At 36.1% G+C, this 18,556-nt stretch overlaps 1 protein-coding gene across 9 annotated transcripts in view; it reads left to right on the forward strand.

The window, feature by feature from the left end:
* STX8 (syntaxin 8) overlaps positions 1-18,556 on the forward strand; it is a 221,375-nt gene that overhangs the window by 127,759 nt on the left and 75,060 nt on the right. For all 9 annotated transcript variants that reach the window (XM_016154663.2, XM_016154662.2, XM_016154665.2 and 6 more), the window contains one exon: positions 7,445-7,546. In XM_016154663.2, coding sequence (XP_016010149.1) covers positions 7,445-7,546 — 102 coding nt within the window. The remainder of the gene's footprint in view (positions 1-7,444; positions 7,547-18,556) is intronic.

Here is an 18,556-nt window from a genome sequence, read left to right on the forward strand (position 1 = left end):
TTTCCTGCCAACTGCCCTGCCATAGGCTGCCATAGTTGAGTTAGTGCTTTTCCATTGCTGAGTCACACAGATTGGTCTTTCTTTCCGTTCCTGGTTTCTGTAATATATTTGACACTTTTTCCTAGAGTTCACACTTCTCCCTCCCCTTTTTAGCTTCCATTATAGGGAATAGAAGGAGTTAAACTAATACCCTCAAGAAAAGCTATTCACTTTTTTAAACATTTATCTCCAAATGTTATTAGCAATATAAGCAAAAGGCATAATAACATAATGACTTTACAACTGCCAGCATCCATTATGAGAACAAAAGGCACCAAACTTATCTAAAAATATACAGCACAATTTCTGCTTTTATAGAGAATTTATTTGAGACTGTAATTGGAGTAAAAAAATATGAAATATAATCGGAGTCAGGTATTTTGATACCATATACTATTTGTTACTGCTTTTGATTCTGTTACTTTTGCATCATACTTTACATTGTCCATTTTTCCATTCCGTGTTGGAATGGCACTTTGTGTCTCAAATTAACACATTATAGAAATATAAGCTCCTTCTGGAAACCAAATGCAAATACTTACCAGGAAGCCAGATATCAGTTTCTATTTGGAGGCTGTACTGTCAGGAATCTGAAAGAATCAGCTGGTCGTTTCTCAGCCTGTACTCCGAAACCCATGTTTAATTTGCTCATAATAGGCTGTGGTTGGGGGAATTCCCACCTTAGATGCTAGTGGACTGCAGGGTTGGAGTTCCCCCAGCCTTCCTGCCTTCAAAAATCTCCTTCTGAGGTTGTAATAACTGACAAGTGGAGTAATTCTATCAAACCAACCAATAGTGGCAGTATAAACTTAAAAACTGATTTGGCAATAAGTTACATGCATGGGAAGCAGTCGTTAAGGAAATGATACAAAAGAAGGAAAATGATAATGGAGGAAAGAATTCATTGACTCATTATGTAGAAATAGAGAAGCATTCTAAGTATTTCACAATGAGCTATTTTTAATGAATATTTATTTAATGGAATGAATATTTTGTAACCATTAGGAATTATAATTGTAAAGACTGTGTAACACCATGAAAGAGTACAAATGATATCATGTTAATGGGGTTGGGGGAAAGGCTTATGTATTACAATTATATAAGAATATATATGTTTATAGTCAAATCTTAGAAGGGAACACAAGTGATTACTGGGGTGTTTGAATAATTTTTTAATTTTACCCCCCTCCTGTATATAAACAGCAATTAAATTGCTTTTATAACTTAAAAATAGAGTTGTTTTAAAACAACAAACTAGTAATCAGAAGAGATTTACCAACCAAAATTAAAAGTTTTGCATTTGGTCTCATATTAAAACATTAACCTCTTTGGTGTTAACTATCGATTTTGTTTTGCTGAGCTAATCTCCAAATTTTTTATTGACTTCTAAATTATAAGTGTTTGCAAATTTAAAAAGAAATATCTCTCTAGAAACCCAGTTGACATGTAACAGCTGACACATTTAGTGTCAGACAAGGAATATTTTGCACTTGACTTTCTCATGATGACAAAGATGAAACGACATATCATGTTTTAGGATGAGTACTGTGCCCAAAGCATCAAGATGTCATAAGATCTAGAAATCTCTTTCTTTGAGGATTTGCTAAAGTTTGGAGCTAGGTATCTTTAGAAGAGAAGACTGAGGAGATATATCAGGAGCATTGTCTTGTGGAAGAAAGATTACTAGAATTGTGTTGTTCTAGAAATAACTAAGGTGGAATTTGAAAGCAGGCAGATTTTGTAGCTCAATATACAGTAACTTATAATAATTAGTCACCCTCCAGCTCAGCCATGGAACTGATTTCCTCATGAATTTCCATGTTACTAGTCACTGGGAATGTTCAGCAGAAAGTTAACCATACCACTGCCAGGGGTATTGTAAAAGGGAAAGAACCACAAAATGATCCCACAGCTTCTTGCCACTCTAAAATTTTGTTATTCTACATCATATGCTGTTTTTCCAGCATGCATGCACATAGACCTACTTGCCTGCCTTTTTCCTTCCTTCCTTCCTGGAATATCTTAGCAGTATCATAATATTGTAAAATTTTAATTTTTTCAGATTTACATCTTTAATGAGATATAATTTGCATACAACAAAATGCGTAGATCTTTAGTGTTCAGTTCTATGTGTTTTGACAACTGTGTACATTTGTGTGACTATTTTGGACATTTCCATCATCCAGAAATTCCCTCATGTCCCTTTTTAGTCAAACTGTCTATGCCCCACCCCAAGGCAATTACTTTTTGTTCTATCCAATAGATTGGGTTTATCCTTATACTTCATATAAATGGAATCATAAAGTATAAATTGATTTTATCTGCTTATTTTATCTCACAAAATGCTTTTGACATTTATACAGTTGTTGCATTTATAAATACCTCTTTGTTTTCATTGCCGAATAATATTCTATTGTACAGATATGCCCCAATTTGCTTATTTATTCTCCTATTGGTAGATATTTGAGTTCTTTCTAGTTAGGGGTTCTAATGAATGAGGCTACTCTGTATATTTTTGTACAGTTCTTTTTAAATGATATGTTCTTATTTTTGTTTGGTAAATACCTAGGAGTAAAATTTCTGAGTCAAACACTGGCAAATACTTCTACAGTAACCTTTGTGCCACATCTTCCCTAATAATTGGTATTATTAGTCTTTAATTTTAGCATTCTAGTAGGTGTAAAGTAGCACTTATTGTGGTTTAAATTTACATTTCTCTAATGACTAATGATGTTGAGCTCCTTTTCATGTACTTATTGGTCATTCGTATATCTCCTTTTATAAAATATCTGTTCAGATCTTTTGCCTTTTTTAAAGTTGGTTGTCTTTTTATTTATGTATGAGTTTTTTATATATTCTAAATATAAACACTTTGTCAGATATGTGGCCTGTAAATATTTACCAGCCTATAGTTTATTTATTAATTTTTATAATGATATCTTTGGATAAACAGAAAATTTTTATTTTGATCTAGTCCAATCGACCAGTAGCTTATCTTTTGTGACTATTCTTTTTATATTCTGTCCAAGAATTTTTGCCCATACAAGGTCATAAAGATTTTCTACTTTTTCTTCTAGAAGCTTTACAATTCTAGGTTTTACAGTTAGACCTATGAACCACCTCAAGTTAATTTTTTTGTGTATGGTAGGAGGAAAGGGTCAAGATTCTTTTTAGTTCCCTGTACAGATACCCCAGTTGTTCCAGCATCATTTGTTGAGAAGACCTTTCTTTCCTTATTTGACTGATTTTGTTATTGACGTCTTTGTTGAGAATTAATTGAGCATGTATGCACATGGACGCATATACACACACAGGGTCTATCTCTGGATTCTGTTTTGTTCCTTTGATTGATTTGTCTATCTTTATTCCAATACCACAGTGTCTTGGTTATTATATATTTGTAATAAATCTTTACTTTTTCTTTGTCAAGATTATTTTGGCAGTTCTAAATCATTTGCATTTCATACACACTGTAGACTTTGCTTGCCAACTTCATTTTAAAAGCCTGCTAGGATTTCGATTGGGACTGCACTGAATCTCTAGATCAGTTGAGGAGAATGAACAGATAACTTTAAAATATTGTGCCTTTCAATCCATGAACAGCTCTCCATTTATTTAGGTCTTCTTTAATTTCTTTCACAATGCTTTATAGTTTTCAATATAGAAATCTTGCACATCTTTTGTTAGATTTATTTCTAAGTATTTGATGCTGCTTTTGATGCTATTTTAAATATTGTTTTTTACTTTCATTTTTCAGTTACTTGTCTCTAGTGTATGGAAATACATTGTTTTTTATAATTGACTTTTTACCTACAGATTTGTTAAATTTACTAACTCTAGTAGTTTTAAAATAGATTCCATAGAGTATTCCATGTACACAATAATGTCAGATATACATATTTACAAATATGTATATTTATAGCATATTTATTTGAAATATTTTTGCCTTTTTTTCTTATTAAATATTTGAGACTTCTAATAAAATGTTCAACAGAAGTCATCAGAGCAAATATCGCCACCTTGTTCCGGATCTTGGAGAAAAAGGGTTCAGTGTTTATTATTGAGTATGACGTCAGCTCTTAAGTTTTTCATAGCTGTCCTTCATCAAGTCGAAGAAGCTCCCTTTCATTCCTGTTTTGTTGAGAACTTGTATCATGAATGAACACTGAATTTTGTCAAATCTTTTTTATGTATATATTGAAATGATCATATAATTATCTCCTTTAGTCTGATCATTGATTTTTACATCTTTCTTCTTTACTAGTATATGTGTTTAAAGCAATAAACTTCCTTCTTAGCACTATTTAGTTGTATTCCACAAACTTTCATTTTGGATTGTCATCATTCAGTTTGAAACTTTTTTTTTTCTCTTGTGATTTATTTTTTGGCCCATGGGTTATTTAGGGATAGTTTCCTTAATATCCAAATATTAGGGAATTTTCCATTTTTGTCTCATGCTTTCTTTCATCATAATGAAAATTTCTTTTTTATCTGTGATCATATTCCTGGACTTGAAATCTGACTGGTCTGAAATTAATAAAACTGTGCAGCTCTTTTATGCAAACAATTTCCATAATTTATATTTAAAGTGAGTTTCTTGTGAACTCATATAGTTGTCTTTTTTAAAAAATCTTGTCTGACATTCTTTGTCTTTTAATTGAGCAGTTTGTCTTTTTTATATATATATTTAATTGACTGCTAATATAGTTGGGGTTAAGTCTGCCATCTAGGTATTTCTGTTCTTTCTGTCCTGTCTTTTGTTTCTCTGTACCTCCTTTCTGCTTTGAGTGAATCATAAATTTTTAATATTTAGTTTTGTTTCCTGTATTTTTGTTTTTTTAGGTGAGGCAACCCTTGGTTGACAAAGATTGCAAGGACTGTGTCAGCTTAAAATCCCTTATTTTTTTATTTATTTTTTTATTTTTTATGCCTATAGCACCTGGTTTTCCTAGGCAGTCTACCTTCCAGGTACTAACCAGACCTGACCTTGCTTAACTTCCAAGATCAAATGCCTGTATTTTTTTTTTTTTAAGCTATAACTCTCGATAGTTGTAGTGGTAGTGGTAGTGGGTGTGTGCTTCAGTTTTCTTTCTTTTTTTTTTTTAAAGAAAGTGCTTTTAGCTTTGTCGCTCAGTATAATAGTCACTAGCCACATATGGCTATTTAAGTTTTAATTAATTGAAATATGAAAAAAAAATGTCATTGGCTATAGTATGGAGAATGGATCAAAAGGATTTAGGAGTAGAAACAAGAAGGTAAGTTAGGACATTGTCTTAGAAATACTAGAAAATTCTCGTGAGCTATTAGTAACAGAATTTAAGAGAAATGGTAGGACTAAGAGAAACTTGGGAGGGAGAATCAAAAATGGAATGTCCATTGAAAGAGAAGGAGAAGGAAGAAGCTCAGTCAGATGACTCCTAATATTTTGATCTTGGGCAAGTAGATGAATGGTGGTGCTGCTATTTGAGGAAAGTGAAAGAGTTTAGTTTTAGAGACCTTAAAAGTCATATTTGTAGGAATTTCAAGGTAGAGAGATAAGCGGTAGGCAGTTGGCTATATGGGTCAAGAATTTTGGAAAGCTATGTCTAGCAGAAAATTTTCAGGTTTATAATTTAAATATTGATGAACTAAAAGGTGTATAAAACCACTATGGTAGTATTATAAAGTAAAAATCTACAGAACTCTTAGGATTGCCAACATTTCAGAGGAAGAGCAGAACCTAGATAGAGCTTATAGATAGATGGAAGTAAAACTGAGAGAGAGTGTGTCATTGAATACAAAGGAAATAGAGTTATGAGTGAATTCTTAAATAACAGTGAAAGATTTTCTAGACAGGTATTATATAAATAATATTTGGCGAACTTGGCTTTCTAAGAAGCAGCAAAGTGCTTTGAAATTATTCAGTGCTTTTATCTTTTAGACTCCATTTATTCATTGCCTTTACCTTTTAGTATTTATTTTCTCTTGCAGGTGTGAGAGGTACAGAGATTAATAAAAGTTAGTTTCTGTCAGACTCTTTCTGTAAGAGACATGCATACAAGTAATTAGAATACAAAAATATAAAGGTCCATAAGTAAAAGAAGGTTGTAGGAAGTGCTGCAGGAAGTTAGAGAGAGCACCTAGCTTTTCTGTGTCTCTCATAGGATATTCTTTTTATATGGATTGCCCTTTCTCTGCTTCTTTATCCACATGGCCTTCAAAGCTCAGCTTGAGTCAAGTGTCATTCCAGAAATTTTCTTTGACTTACTTGTTTGTTTTATTTAATTCTTAAGAAAAAAAGTCATGTGTATTAGACAATGCATCTCTAATGCAATCACCAAAAAAGGAGAAAAAAAGAGAGAGAAAAAGAGAATCAAAGATGAAAAAATAATATATACTTCTTATAAGAAATTCCAACGATACAGAGAATACAACAAGGAGGATCACCCAGCATCCCACCACCTAAAAATAATCATTATTAACATTAGGTTAACATCATCTAGATATATCCTTATAGGTTTATACATATAAAAGGGTGGAGATAAATTTTACATAATTAGGACCTTACTATACATACTATTTTAAATGTTAAGTGCTTAATTTCACTTTTAGAAGATAAGTGTAAAAAAAGATAAACTTCACATGAAGAATTCTTATACAAGTGATAGTAATTACTAAAAGATAAATCTAAGATTAACAAAAAAATTACATAAAACTGATGCTTTGGTGATTTTATAAAGCTATGTTTATATGTTTTACTTTTTAAGTTTAATATGGCTCTGCTGTGAGTGATGAAAAAATGATCACCTTCAGTTCATTTCACCTTCCTCCTTGTCATTGCCCAACTGCTTCTTGGTTTTCAGTTGTAATTACAACTTCACTGTTTATAACATTTATCTACCTTTCTGTAACCTAATCCATATGTTTGTTTATTGTCTGCTCAGTATTTATGTGGATCATTTCTCACCATCATCTCTCTTACACCATGGTCTCTGGCTTCTCCATTCTAGACGTCATTATTTTTTTTCACCTCTTGGTTGGCTAGATTTCAATATCAAGTAGTTTTCTTAAAAAGGACGCTGGTAGTCCCTAAAGTCTTCTATAGTGTCTGTCTGTCACCTTTATACTTGAATGACAGCTTGGCTGGCCATAAATTTGTTGGGTCATGCTTTCTTTCCCTTGAACTTTTGACATTTCTCCTCTGGGTCTGGAATTGTGTTAAACCAGTTTTTTCTTTACAACTACCGTTTTTCCCCTTTTTTTGAATCAGAGTGGCAGTTTTCAAAGAACATACATGGGTTCTTTACCCCTTTACTCACTGCACTTGGGAGAATTATTACTGGGAAGGACCACCACAGTTCTGATACTTTGATGTGAACCAGGATATTTGAAGGTTTTAACCATGCATCTTTGTTTTCCTTTCTAGAGATAATTGATGACCTTGCCAACCTGGTGGAGAACACAGATGAGAAACTTCGCACTGAAACCAGGCGTGTGAATATGGTGGACAGAAAGTCAACATCTTGTGGTAAGAGAGAGCTATAGTTAGGGTTCTGCCTCTCTCATCGCTTGTGGTTTGCACTGCTCTGAGTTTCCCACGTTTGTCTAATTACTGCAGGGGTTGGTTGCTCTCCTAAAATAGGCAGTCCCATTTGATGAAGTATTGAAATTACTAAAAGATAACTAAATTTCATTAAAATGAAATGGATTGTTATGAGTTCAGGGGAAGTATAATGCATTAATGAAACATTTCTGTGGGCTTGTAGAGAATAATAGTTTGGGAAACGGTATGACACTGTGCAGATTGGTGGTAGTGTATCTCCTGGGTTTTAAAGAAAATCTTGATTACAGCTGTGCCTCCTTTTAATCACAAGCTGAATTGTTGAAGTTTGAACTCCAGAGCAGTTAAGAGCCCAGGTTCTGAAGTCTAAATGAGTTCAAATCCTATATTGAATGATGTTACTTTTGACAGTCACTTTACTCCTTAATACCTCGTACATAAAATGAGGATTCACATGCCAAGGTAAGAATCTCTTGAAGTGAGTCTTAAGATGTTGATTCCCAGGCTCTCCACTAGAGGTTCTGATTGAGGAGGGCTAGGTTGGATATTCTGCAGGTACTTAATATTCTGCAGAAATTCTCATGCAGATTTCTGTGTAAATTATATATTGCCTGTGCACAGTGCCTTGCCCAGGGTAAGCGATGATAAATGGTGGGGATAGTAGTAGTCGTCACACTGGTTGTTATGTGGTGGTTCATCACACAAAGGTGCACCAAGTTTCTAAAGCTAATACTTTTGTTGTAAATAGAAATACAATAACAGTAAAAAACAAACAAACAAACAACAACAAAAAAAAACTAGCAATCTGAGCACATGCTTTGCCTAACTTGTAGCCCTTTAAATATGAAAAATATAATGGATTCCCTCTGATCTATCTAGTTTTAGAACAAAGACCTCTGTGCAAGGGTCACTTGAGACATATAGCTCGAGAGGCATCATCACCTTCCTTGCCTGTTTTCTGGTTAAACAGACATCTAGAACAACAGGGTGAGAGAGAAGCAGGCACTTCTCTCTGGGACTCCAGAACCTCGGAGGAAGTGGAACTCCGAGGGGATCTGCCTGCTTCCCTTTTATCACCTGTTCTGCTCCACCTCCCAACCCCAGTTCTCATCCATTGGATACAAACCGTCTGTGCTATCTGTTCCTGCAGGCGTGTGCTTCCTTCTTCCTGCCAGAAGCAAAGCCTCCTTTATTTTGCCTTATCAACCTTCTCACATAACTTCTGTCCACAGGGTCTTTGTTCTTTGCACCAGATTCTGAAACTTTGGAGACAGAGTGATGTGGGTTCACTCCCACCTCCTTTGCTTATTATCTTTGATTTCTGTATAAACTTAATCTTGCTGAGCTTTAGTTTCCTCAGCTATAAAAAAAATTGGATAACCTGGTTATCAAAATTAAATTGTAGAGAATATGTAAAATGTCTAAAGCTGGCCGTCTCCCCTGAATTTTCATATTTATGTGGAGGTGCCTTAGAGCATTGTGGTTAGTGGGCTCTAGAGCCTAGACTCACATCCCACCTTCACCATTCACCAGCTCTGTGACCTTGGCAAAGCCCAAACTCCCCTTTACCTCCGTTTTCTCATCTTTGAAATGGTAATGAGAGGGTTATTGTAAGGAATAAATGAATTAATATAAAGATGTAGTTGTAGATATAGATTATATTGATATAGATAACATATAGATATATAGATATATAGCACTTAGAACAGTGCTTGCCACGTAGTAAGCAGTGAGCAAGCATTAGCTATTATCATTATATGTCTAAAGTGGGAAGAGCCTTCCCAATTCAGTAGCCACTTTCCTGAGGTCTTTTTTATGTAGTAAGCAATTATGTTGCTATTCATTTGGAATGAACACATGCATAGACATGTTAGTAAATTTTTATATTTGCAATGTAGTGGCCCTTAGTATATGTCATTCATGAAATCATAATGGAGAATGTTACTCCTACCGTTGCCAGTTTTTTATTTTATAGTTATTACCTAGTGTTGGTATTTAAACCCAGAAATTTCCATAAAAATTTCTGAGCTGAACTCTGTTTCATTTTTTTTTAAATAGAAGGAATTTAAAAACTCCCAGAATTACTGAAATGAATATTTTTAAAACTTTGTATCTTAAAATATGTTGACTGATAATTTATCTCATGTTTCATTTCTATTTAGTTATGTGTTATATATTATATAGTAGGTATAATATTTAATATCTATTATCCATATTAGAACTGTATATAGTGACTCAGAAAGGAGAAGTGGTGGAGTATAAGACTGTTTAGGTACTGAAAGAAGAAATTTCTTTATTCTTTCAATGGAACTACTTTAGAGAGATTTTTTTTCTCTTATTTCTTAAATTTTTTCCTAATATTTATTTAGCAGTTCCATCAATATTGTAGATCAACACCCAAATAACTGTCCTTATACCATTTCTGATGCCCGATACCTTTAAAGGAAAATGTATTGTATTTGTGTTTTTAAAGAGAAATTTGTAATTATATATGTGTTCATTGACAGGCAGTGCTAGTTTTCACACTAGTTCAACATGTGGCCTTCAAAGCTCTAGGGAGGTCAGACTTGTATTTATGACACTCAGCAATTAAATTCTAAGACTTTCATTGATCAATATTAAGCGTTTGAACAGAAGGCATATTGTGGAATTTACTAGTAGAGTAGGTCTAGCAGCCCTTGGCAAAATTAGACCTTTTATTTAAATAATTGTTTTATTGTGGTAAAATATACATACCATAAAATTTACCATTGTAACTAATTTTTTAATAAAATTTTTTATTTTTCACTTATAGTTGGGATACAATATTATATTAGTTTCAGGTGTACAGCATAGTAATTAGAGATCCATATGACTCACAAAGTTATATATATCACCACAATAAATGTAGTACCCCTCTGCCCCCATACATATTTATTACAATATTATTGACTATATTCGTTATGCTATACTTTGTATCTCTGTGACTATTTTGTAACTAGCCACCTGTACTTCTTAATCCCTTTCCCCATTTTCACTGATGCCCTCCAATCCCCCCTCCCATCTGGTGACCCGCAAATGTTTTCTGTATCTATGAGTTTGTTTCTGTTAATTTTTGTTTGTTTATTTGTTTTGTTCTTTAGATTCCATATTTACATGAAATCAAATAGCATTTGTCTTTCTCTATCTGACTTACTCCATTCACTTAATACCTTCTAGGTCCATCATGCAATGTAACTATTTTTAAGAGCTCAGTTCAGGGGCACTAAGCACATTTATATTGTTGTGCCACCATCACCACGATCCATCTCCGGAACTTCTTTTTCATCCCAAACTGAAACTCCGTCCCCAATAAACACTATCTCCTTATTTTCCCTCTCCTAGCCCTTGTCAATTACCATTCATTCTACTTTCTGTCTCTAGGAATCCGACCACTCTAGGAACCTCACATAAGTAGAATTGCACTGTGTTCATCCTCTTGTGTCTGGCTTGTTTAATTTAGCATAATGTCTTTAATATTCCTCCAGTCATAACATGTGTCAGAATTTCCTTCCTTTTGTAGGCTGAATAATATTCATTGTGTGTGTGTGTGTGTGTGTGTGTGTGTATTTGGTTGGTTTGTCCATTTCTCTGTCAGTGGACTCTTGGGTTGTTTCCATCTTTCGACTAGTGTAATAATGTCACTATGAACATGAGTGTACAAATATTGGTTCAAGTCCCTGATTTTCTTTGCATATATCCGGAAGTGGACATGCTGTATCAATGGTGTTTTATTATTTTGGGGAAAGAACCACCATATTAACTTGACCTTTTATTTTATTTCCAGCATATAAACTCTTAGGTACTTATCTGATAGAGCCTTTTTGCAGACAAGAGTCAGAGACTTCCACATCCTGAGAGGGATAGGCAAGTAGGGCTAAAGTTAAGGGTCTGAGCTCACTTCACTTGGGCTGTGTAACAGGGGACCCTACTTCCGATGATGATGATGATGATGATGATGATGATGATGATGATTAAATTGGAGCCTCAAAGAGCTATACCCTTAGGATAAAAGTGAGCCAGAAGTAAACTTGCCTTTGAGAATTGTGGAGAAAGCAGCCTTGGCACTAAACAGAATAGAAGAAAAAGAAAGGAAAACACTAAAGTTCCTGATAAGTTGTGGTCACAGAAAGGCCCTCATGCAGATTTGCACCCTAGGTATCCTGAATTTGGTTTGAAGCGGACTCACTTGTTATAGCTCCAGGTGCCTGGCAAAAACAATGAAATGCCTCTTTGGAGAAAGGTGTGTTTATCCTAAATCTCTAGAATCAACCCAAAATAAGTTTTTCAGGGCAATGACCAGCACACAGTCAAAGATAACCCAGGATACGTGGAAACAGCAAAACATAAGCCAGGACCAGCAACAGACCACAGAAACTAATCTGTACAGACTTGCAGCATTAGAATTATCAGATGTGGATGATAACATCAATTATGCTTATTATATTTAAAGAAATGAGAAGCTTGAAAGTATCTTTAGGGAATAGGAAACTAGAAGAGTAACAGAAAATTTGAAAAGGGACCACATAGAACTTCTAGAAATTAAAAAAAAAAAACTGAAATTCAAAACTCAAGGGACATATTTGATACTGAAGAGAATCAACCAGAGACAGATCAGAAAAAAATAAACCATATTCTCTTTCCACAAATGCTAGCATTTATAAGAGAATTGCCAAATGCCATGGAGGTTAAATTACTATCTTAATAAAAAAGGCATTTAGGTACCAGGGGCTTAGTCCAAGATCCTCAAGACAGAACAAAGAGTTAATCACCTGATCTTCCCAAATGCAAGGCTAAATTGATCATTTTATATGTAAACACATACCTATACATACATGAAACTGCAAGCATGGTTTGTTTTAACTATGTTGCGGGGGAGAGTTAACCAACTCAGTCAAGTGTAACTTGGTCACTGTTCACATGAAACTCTATTACTGTTTAACTCAGAGCACTTGAGTGAGCTGAGGATAGCAGCCGGCACATCATCATTTTACTTAAGGGAGTGCAAAAATAGGTTGCGAACCGTGAAATGGTCTTTTGTTTCCCTATCCTCAGCATATCTTCCTTGCTGATCTGATGTATCAGTCATAGATGCTTTCACAGTGAGGAAATTTCTAGTTATAAGTACAGACTGAATTGCAAGGGGGCCACACAGAACGGCCTGGTGATGAATTTGTTTGTTCAGTTGTTAACAAAGGATTCAAGCACCTCTTTGTGAACCTTTCACTCGGAAGCCCAGGCTTTAAAATTTTTACTGAGATCTGTGCATGGTTTTTCTTCCCTTTTCTTTGCCCATCGCCATCTCAATAATAGCATCAAGTAGAAAACAATATTGTCTTTTCCAGCTTCTAAATGCAAATTAGACTGATATTTTCCATTGGTAACTATATATATTTTCAGATCTGTTACTTGTATTAAGGACATCTACATAAAAGCAGGATCTTTGTAATTGCAGTTTAAATATTCAGTGTGCCTAGTTCTCATTAGAATTCAAAATAGAGCCTCGTCTGAGTCTGACGGACGGACGGAGCCAATTGTGAAAGACCAGACTAAGAATTCTGAATGACTCGGGTTGAGGGACAGTGTTGCTTCTCAGCATATTGACTATTACATAATGTTGGCGAAGCACATTTATTGTGATTTCAGCAAGGTTTCAGTGATATGGTTAGAGATCAGTCCGACTATCATTGAATTAACAGTTTTTCAGCCTGTGAAACCATTGGATTTGCCTTCAGCTCTTTGGAATATGGTCGTCCTTGGGAGGTGGAGCAGTTCAGTGGTTAAGGGTAGCATAGCACAGGACGGCAAGGGCGGCAAGGGCGTGGAGCCAGACAGACCTGGGTCACAGTTTTGGCTCTGCCCACTTACAACCTGGGTTGAGCCATTTGCCCTCTCTAAGTTTCAGCTGCCTTCTCTATAAAATGAGGGTAACAATTGCTAGTTCCCATGGTTATTCTGCAAACTAATGAGAACAAGTTGGGTGGCATAATGACTGGTGCTAGAGGGTCCTCAATAAAGGCCAGCTATGTTAAATGTGGGTTTAAATTGGTTGCTGAGCACCGTCTCAATGCATAAGACTCAGAGGCTCTTAGCTCTGTGTGAAGACAGCATGGAAGGGCCTTTAAGGAAAATGGTGATGCCTTGAGTAAGGTATGCAGGGATATTCTGGAGCTAGGAAGTTAGCATCCTCATTGATTAGAAATGGAGTTGATTTTTTAAAAATTAATTAAAATTTAGAATTGTAGCTGAAGCCCATTACCCATCATGAAATTAACGAATGCCACCTATAGTGCATGTGTGGATGGAGATGGTGCTGCCTTACCTTGGTATAGCACTGAACACACTTGTTCTTATATTAGCTCTTTTGAACCTAATACAATATAGGTATGAAACTGAGTTCTAAGTTGTCTGGTTTATTTAACTGACCTTAGAGACAGTTTACTCTCCAAATGAATTGTTTTTAAAACCCTACTACAAACACAAACAATCTGGAGCAAAAGAATAACCGCACAGGATCTTTTATTTATCTTACTATTCATCTAGAATATTCTTCTTGGCTATTGTTTCCTCACTTCTTTCTCTTACCCTCCTTTGTTAAAATAATCTAGTTAGTTAAATTCTATAGCTCCCTTTTTCTTTACATACATGTGTCTGTCTCTATATCATCGTGTCATCTTTCATTCAGTCTCTATGGAGAAATGCCCAGTCCTCTACATGAAGGTATGTCTGCCTTCAAAGCCTTCTCTTCTTCAAGCTTAGTGCTGCTTGTGTTGCCCATTCATTCATTCTTTTCTTCTTCCATGCCAGCATAGTTACTGGGTATCATCCGGTGCCAAATATTAGAGCTGAAAGGTACTTAAGGCACAGTTTCTGCCCTTAGGGAACTTAGAGCATGGGGGCTGGGGACACATGGCGTAAATCACTCATGACTATAGACAGCATAGGAGGAAAAGGATCTTAGTCAGCCTAGGGAGGTCAGAGGTGCCAAGAGGACATAACACTGCAGCACAGGTCTGAAGAAATGAGGAGAGGCTTCCTCTGGGAAAGCTCAAAACCAAAATAATCAGGGAGGGTATGCTATGATCCCATTTAAGTGAGGTGAGGAGGGAAGAAAAAAGGGATGGAGAGAAAGAAGGGGCAACACAAGAATCCAGTAAGTACTGTGTGGAAGTGTTCATTAGAGCATGACAAGTACAGAAGAGCAGATGTAGTTAACAGTGGTCACTTCGAAGTGCTGTGAGGAGGCCAGGCTTGGAGCTGGATAATGGGGTATTATCAGTGTTTTCTTTATATGTCTTTAGAATTTTTTTTAATAAGCCTGTGCAACTTTTGTTACTTAAAAATTAATTAAAACTTGAGGGAAAAAAATACTTTTACTCAAGATTTTGGTACTCCCAGTCATTTCTTTTCCTACAAGTAGTATTTTCATAAAAATACAATAATACTGTATTTGTAAGCCCTTCTATTTTTTTTTAACATTTTAATATAGACCTGTTTTCCTTTTTAGTACTATTAGTGCCATTCTACGAAGTGGCTATACTATCATTTACTTAAGTACTCCCTTTTTGGGACTTTTAGATTATTTCCACAGTTTTCTATATAATTAATGCTGTGTTACATACATATATCTTTTTTCTATATTTAGGATTTTTTTCTATCAGGCAGGGTTTGAGTTAGGATGCTTCCAGAGACTGGCTCTGGGTTTCTTATAATGGCAGGACCAAGACTGGAAGGTTGTTTGAGGTCCAGAGAGGTGACAGGAAGCTGGAGAGCCAGGGTTCAGAGCAGCCGCACCTGGGCAGGAAGAGGGAGGTCGGGATGCTGAAGCCAGAGGTGCTGAGTGAGGCCACTGCCTCTGATCAGCTCAGCCTCTCCTGGTGCAAGGAGGAATGCCAAACTGGCCAAGCCTAGCTGCTGTGGGTGGGCAGAGGGAGAATCTGACCCTGTTGGCATTCCTGGTGGGAAGTAATGCATTGTCTCCTGCCAGGACTTCACGTGATGCGAGCTCCCTCAAAATGGAAATGAGGGTTAAATCTGAACAGCCAGGGAAAAAGAAACAAAACATGTTGTCCATTACAGATATATTTCCCAAGCAGATTTATTTAGACCCAGGGTGCAAGTAGTGTTAAGCCTTTTGATATATATTACCAAATTGCTTTCCAATAATGTGTCAGAAACCATCCACAACCCAGACTTATTAGTGACAGGTTCTTGCTAAAATGCAGCACCTCTCTTCTCTCTTTAAATAGCTTCTGGTATTTGAGATGTTTCTGTCTGTCAGAAATGGCTCTTTTTCCTTGATTTCTGTGACATAGCATTACCCTGAGATTTATCCTACCACTCCAATTGCTTACTCCTTCCCTTCCTTTGTTCTGTTATTTGTTGAATGCCACTGTATGCCAAGTGATAGGATCAAAAGTCAGAGAAGACCTGGTGTCTGGCCTCACGGGGCACTCAGCCTAGCAGGAGGGCAGCAAACTCAGGGCAGCGCAAGAAAAGCTCTGCTAGATGTGCACAGGGCACCGTGGAAGCAACCTCATTAGAGCCACTGGAGCTCATTGTAGAAAACTGACTAGAAATGTAACAAAGACAGGTGGGAGAAAATAGTATTTCAGGCAACAGGAAATACAGACAGGCTCGAAGGAGACACTAAGGCAGCCAACACTACTTGGTTTCTCAAACAACAACTAGGATTGCCTACTAAGATCAAGGATGCCTGCTAGACAGGTAGGCTAGACCAGGTCTTGGAGAGCCTTGGGTGTTAATTTTGTTTTCCTTTGTCTCTTGCATTATCTTTTCTTCCTCTTCTATTGAGGACAATACTTAGGGCTGACTCCTCTGCTCTTTTTTTCTTGACTCTTTTTTCTTTAAGCTACTTTATTAACTGGCTTCATGGACAACTAACAGTTCTGCATCTCAGAACTGAACTTCTCCTGAAGCTCAAGGTCTGTGTCTTTATGTGCTGCCAGTCACTTTCTCTTGACTGTCCCCTAGCACCCTCTCAATCTGTACATGTTCTTTGTAGACTCATTATCTTTATCCCAAAATAGGCTTCCTCCTCCATGCTTCCTATTTTTTCAGGCTTAAACCTTCCTTCATCCTTTAAAATGCTTTTAGAGACCAGAGAGAAACATTCATGAATGAAATGAAATGGGTCACTGTGATTATATCTCCAGTGGCAAGCTAGAGAATAAACAGCAGATCTCTGCCAGTGGGAATGCACGCCTAGAATTGCCAGATCATCTGTTTGTTTATTTTTTTGAAGAGAAGCCTGAAATCTGGATTTTTAAGTGAAATCTTCCAATATTTTAGTGTTGACAATAAATTAACATTTAAAAATATTCCGTGTGGGCCAAATAACACATGTTGCAACATATTACTTTGGGACCTCTCTTTCACATCTATCGAGTCAGCCCCTATGCTGTTTGAGGATAGCTCTCAAATATCTCTCTCCCCTTTTCATCACTTTCTGTCCTTACCACTCTATTTCTGGGTTTTGTCATGTTTACATAGCCATTAAAAAAATCATGAAATCGTCTGTGTATTGGTACAGAAAAATGTGTATGATTGTAACTTTGATCATATTTATATAAACTGTGACCCCATCTTAGGATTTGGTATCTGAATACAGCATATATCTACCCAGGAATCAGAATTACCAAGATAAATGAGTCCCTCTCCTTAAGGTGCTCTTATTTTTTTAAACATGCCTTTTTCAATTGATTTCAAACTGTTTCCTCTCCTAGATATAGCTGCTATATTTTAGAAAAATGACTTTTTTCCATCATGCACATGCACACAATAGGTACTAAGTAGTAGAATCATATTGCTAAAGCTCTTAGGAGACCTGCTTCTGAAATTCAAGAGAATACTGGGCCACTCTGATGAATATATTGGAATTTCTAGATATTCACTGCAGAAGTTAAAACATACAACTCAAAGACCTCACCTTCTCTTGACACCCTTAAATGCTCCCTCCCTCCTGGGCCCTGAGGTTGCTCATGAAATTTGCATAACACAGGTGTGAAATGTTTGTGGTCAGATATCTTTTATATGTAACCACATCACTGTTGTCTGCTTTGATTTTGAGTTCCTGCTATTTAACTATTGTAGCCCATTTTTCTGCTAACAGCATTTATTTGGGGAGCAGAAATAGGAGCAGTAAGTTCAAATGTTGATGCTTCAGCTTAATCCAGGCAAAATGAAGCTCTGGAGAGAAGCACAAAATTGGAAAACCTTTATTTAATGGAAGGTGATTGATAGGGGCTGACAGCCTCAGAGCTATCACCATGACCACCTCAGAGGCCTCCACGCTTCTATAATCTGTTATGAGGCAGTGACTTTTCCCATCATCAAGGGGTCAGAAGTGATCACAAAGTAAAATCGTTTTTTGATTATTGTTTTGGCTCGGTGTGGTTTGGAAAGATAAGGTGTGATATCTAAGAGCGGCTTCTGTTGTTATGGAGTAATAATTACACTATATGGACCTTGGTTGATGCTACTCCCGCTGATGTACGTGTTTGTGCATGTTTTCTGGTAATGTTTGTTCACCAATGAATTCATCTGCTTTCACTGACCCTATGGGACCAGCAAGTACTGCTGCATTTAGAAAGACTATCATTTGGCCTGGGGCAGAATATGTTTTACATACTCAGAGTATACTTTACTTCTGTTTTTTGTCTACTACTTATTAAGGAAGAATGCCCCGTCACCACTAAAGATATTTTGCCAACCCAAACTAATCCTTCAGGAGTTCACCATTACACTCAAATGCTTCTCATTCACATACTGATTTTATTTCATATTTTTAAATTAAAATTAAGTGAAGAATTGAATTCTAGTTGTGACTAAAATTACCCAAGCTAAATAAGCCTGGGAAGGAAGTCGCTTGATGTCTTTTTACATGTAAAATCAGTGCCTTAGCCTAGACAGTCTGTGAGATTCCATCCAACTCTCCCA

Source organism: Rousettus aegyptiacus, unplaced genomic scaffold (genome assembly GCF_014176215.1).
Source record: "Rousettus aegyptiacus isolate mRouAeg1 unplaced genomic scaffold, mRouAeg1.p scaffold_m13_p_6, whole genome shotgun sequence".
Lineage (NCBI taxonomy): Eukaryota > Metazoa > Chordata > Mammalia > Chiroptera > Pteropodidae > Rousettus > Rousettus aegyptiacus.